The sequence below is a fragment of the Scomber scombrus genome, chromosome 23 (assembly GCF_963691925.1).
Source record: "Scomber scombrus chromosome 23, fScoSco1.1, whole genome shotgun sequence".
NCBI lineage: Eukaryota > Metazoa > Chordata > Actinopteri > Scombriformes > Scombridae > Scomber > Scomber scombrus.
The window spans coordinates 15419846-15424319 of NC_084992.1; the positions used below are offsets into that span (position 1 = coordinate 15419846).

The following is a 4474-nucleotide window of genomic DNA, read 5'->3' on the forward strand; positions in this document are numbered from 1 at the left end:
TATTTTTTGTGTAATTTGTTGCAACGCACACAAAAGAAGTATAGGTTGTTATAATTCGAAGGACATCTTTAATATTAGTCTTCCTTTCTATTAACAAGCATATAAACACATAATTTGTTTCATACTTTCTCTGTGTTGCAAAACTTTAACACCAGCAGGGGGCAGGCTTGAGGTAGCCGGTGTTACATCGTATTTGGTAACCCATCAGATTCTGTGACCTGCAGGTCACAGATACCCCTTCTAGAACTGCTTTGGTGGGAAAGGGGTAAGATTCTGATGAAAAATGTAAAAATATGTAAAAATAGTTTATTACAGGTCAAAATAATTCCATTAAAGTCCTAGAAATATGGAAGTATTTCCAGATACATTTACTAAAGAACTTTTACTTTTAATTTAAGTAGGATTCTAAATGCAGTAGTTTAACTTGTAATTTAGTATTCTTACAATATGGTATCGAAACTTTTACTAAGTACTTTTTCTACCACTGCAGGTCACAGAATTTGACGGGTGACCAAATACGATGTAACACCGGCATGGAGGAAGTTTAACCTTTGACACGCGCCCAAGTCCTTCCTCTTCCGGCTACCGCGATAGCAGGTATGGTGGCTCCTGCTTTACTCCGATACATTCTGACCAAATAATCCAGTGTAATCCTACATTTTAGAAACAATTTGTGGTTAATTTCAAGTAGAGATGATTCTATAAACAAGTGTTTGCTTATAACTACGTGAAGATTTCCCGAGAAAGTGGGTTACAATTAACATTTTTAAAGCGCCCCTCAGGGGTCTCTAAGAGGCCGCTATGAATACACTGAACTACATGTTGTAGAGTCGCTGTAGCTTCATTTAGAATGACCTGACATATAATTCACTTGTACATAATGGACTATTTTTCCTTGGAGATAAATTGAGGCAGTTAACAAGTTGTTTACTAACGTTACCGATTGCCGGTGTCACAGTCTTTAGCCGTAGCACCGATAGCATAGCAATCAGGGTTGTTAGCATCCAGGCAGCATGTTTGCATCTTAACTCAACATTGTGTCTTTTTCCAGCTTCATCATGGTGCAGCGCCTGACTTACCGTCGTAGGTTGTCCTACAACACCGCCTCCAACAAAACTAGACTGTAAGTACTCTCTAAATATATTAAATTGAACTTAATTGTCAGTGCACAGAGTAGAAGTTGAGACAACAAAATGCAACTTAGCATCTTAACATAAGTGTTAAAGAAGTGGTAAAGTGCAGTGTTGTGTGTGCATATATGTTCGACATATAAGTAAATACCAGTATAAATGTGTTAAGAGATCTCTACTGTTTGAATATTAACAGTATGAATAGTGTAGCGTGAACACAAGTAACAGTATGAAATGTGAAAGCTACCGATTCCTGAATAAACAGCTCAAGTTATGATACAAAAAGTCAATGTAAACATAAATTAGATCCTCTATACATAGTAGTATAAAAGTACAAACAGTATATATATTGGCATAAATGAGTACATCACAGATTAGTCATAAGCAGTATAATTGACTACACAATGGAAGATGAATATTGTAAGTAATAAGTGGTTCAGTCTTGCAGGAAGGTTTGTGTGATGCCAGTTTGTGAAGCTGACGGCATCATAGCCAGTTCAAGTATTTGCTTGTAAAACTGTCTGTTTCTTTGCTGATCTGCAGGTCCCGGACGCCTGGTAACCGTATTGTGTACCTGTACACCAAGAAGACTGGCAAAGCTCCCAAGTCAGCATGTGGCATCTGCCCAGGAAGACTGCGTGGTGTAAGTAGATGCTTTATATTTTGCTCCCCCAACAGTATGCTGTATACACATGTGACTTTTCCTGTATAAAATACTGGCATCAATCAAGGCATGTTCTCCCCATGTCACAATTTCAGAAACGTGTTTGCATGATAAAGATTTTCTCATGTCCTATTTAGACTTAAAATTCAATGTGAACTTAATATCTTAGGTAGTAATATTATAGGGACAATAGTAGGATTGAGAAGATGCTGCCTTAGCCTGTAAAGATGCTGGTTTTTGCTTTAATTCTTGCACCAGTAGGCACACGCTCCTACATTAGAGTTTTTTGGTGGGAAAATGCCAGTCTGTAGTTGTTCTGTTACCACATTCTGTCAGAATGAAGTGTTTTAAATTTTTGAGCTCTCCTATCTGCATCACTGATATAAACCACAGCAGGTGCAGAAGATGTGTTGTGTGCTGCTTTGTACCCTCCAGAGAAAGTCAGAAAAGCATTCTCATAACTTTGACATATTAAGATGTGATTAATGAGGAAACTTTTGTATTTTATGGTGGTATAACTGTGGATCTGAAGTGATCACTTCAGAGCGCTAACGTAATGATTGACTGTCGCTTTGGAGATTAACAGAATTGTTTGTGATTCGACTTTTCGTTAATTTGAGGTAAACTGGATTAATTCACACATTTACTAAAATGTTTATTTGAATTAGTGTTAAGCAGCATACAACATGATCTGGATAGAGATCGAGGGCCATTCTGAACTTGACTTGTAATGAAGCAGTGGATATTCACACTTGGGCATTGGAGTTTAACTGAAGTAACTGATGAATTAAAGTAACACTCAGCAACTTAATTATACAATTGTTTTTAAAATAAAAATTGGTAGTAAAATTGGTGTCTTGAGGAGTTGTTGGCTTTAACAAAATTTTACCAGTAAGTACTACTCAAATTGATGGTTGCTCATTAGCCTGATTGGTGAAGGGCTTATCCTACATTCATGTTTCCAAATTTGTGTTTTACAAATGTTGGAGATCTCCCTCAAAATAAGATCAGAGCAGTGTGCATCAGAGGGGACATAAGAGTCAAAGCATGTCTGATTTGTCAGTGTGGTTGTAGAATGTGCAGTCGTGTAGGTTTTAAACTTTTAAAAGTTTTGTTTACTTTGAGTGGCACACATCTTCTAGTCTGCCTGTGCTGCTTGCCTTTTTATGTCAAATGAATTTAACACTTGGTGTAAATGTAGACTAGCTGTAACTGTAGCCTTCATCCATTTTTAGTAGCTTACAGTACACGTTTTAAAACTATCAAATTGTTCCTCTGCTTTTGAACACTATGGCATGTGATTGTTGGTACTTGATCAGCTCTTTTCTGACAATTATACTCTTCTGTCTTGTAGATCCGGGCTGTTAGACCTCAGGTTCTGATGAGGCTCTCCAAGACCAAGAAGCACGTCAGCAGGGCCTACGGTGGCTCTATGTGCGCCAAGTGCGTGCGTGATAGGTAAGAGAAGCATTTCCCCTTCATCTGGCTTTATTTTTTTATGCTCACAAGTTAGAATAACACCTATTACCTTTTTTAAAGATGTTGACAAGATTTAGTCCAAACTTTTAATTTGTGTAATGAAAATTAAGAGTGTTTGTATAATCAGATATGATGGGAATTCAAGTTTGTAGTAAATGACTAATTGAGTTATTTCTTTGATTCTCAGGATCAAGCGTGCTTTCCTGATTGAGGAGCAGAAGATCGTCGTCAAGGTGCTGAAGGCACAGGCACAGAGCCAAAAGTCTAAGTAAAATGTATTTGTACTGCCACAATAAAAAATGACAAACAAATCCATTTCTTGCTCTGACTTCTTTCATTTGATTTACATTAAATTGAAAATGCAGATAGAACTTGGCATGAATGGTTTGTGTTTTTTGAAAGCCTTGTTCCTCATAAATTAGGATTTATTGCAGATCTGTTGACAAAATGCCAAACGTGCTATTAGAAATTGTTATGGGAACAAATTGATCACTTAACATTTATGACATGAGGTTTACATGAAGCCAAATACAGTATTTTACAGTTAAAGTTTATGAGTCAGAGTGTTATGTTGGAGAGCAGCAGTTGAAGCCGAGAATATGAACACAGATTTTTAGGCTGAATATTTGGAGCATTTAAACTGAGTGCTCAAAAACAAAAGCACAACACTGTTGTCGACAGGTGTTGGTTGAAGTGTCAAGGATTATAACACCCACTGGATGATGCACTCATGTTACAGTACCTAAATCTAAAACTAAAGCAAACCTGTTTTGGTGAGTGGAAAAGCTCGAAACTGAATTGTTTAATATAGGAATATCAGCATAGGTTTCTGTTGAGTCACAATCATAATACAGTTCACTAAAGTCTACATGAATTTAAGTTTATGGTAGATTATTATAGATAATTGTGAGTGCCAAATGTAGAGGAAAAGTTGATGGATTTTTGTAAGATTAAAGGTAGTCATTATTTGAAGCATAATAAAAGTAAAAAATATAGAGGGCAAAGCAGTGTGAAATAAATAAATACAATTAAACTGAGGCTAATTTGCGATAAAAAATTATATATTATTTTAATTACATTTTAAAGTGAATAAATGAATAGTTGTACTTTTGTGTCCGGGACCATTCAGACACATTATCAAGAAATCAAACAATCCGGCATCATCTAAAAGGACAATACATCAATAACATATAAACATGAA

At 36.2% G+C, this 4474-nt stretch overlaps 1 protein-coding gene across 1 annotated transcript; it reads left to right on the plus strand.

Annotated features, from left to right (window-relative positions):
• The first annotated feature begins 545 nt into the window (after positions 1-545).
• On the plus strand, positions 546-3588 carry rpl34 (ribosomal protein L34). Its single transcript, XM_062444724.1, has 5 exons — positions 546-597; positions 1052-1123; positions 1674-1773; positions 3149-3252; positions 3461-3588. Exons 2-5 carry the CDS (start codon positions 1059-1061, stop codon positions 3543-3545), a joined length of 354 nt encoding a protein of 117 aa, XP_062300708.1. The 5' UTR covers positions 546-597; positions 1052-1058; the 3' UTR covers positions 3546-3588.
• The last annotated feature ends 886 nt before the right edge of the window (positions 3589-4474 follow it).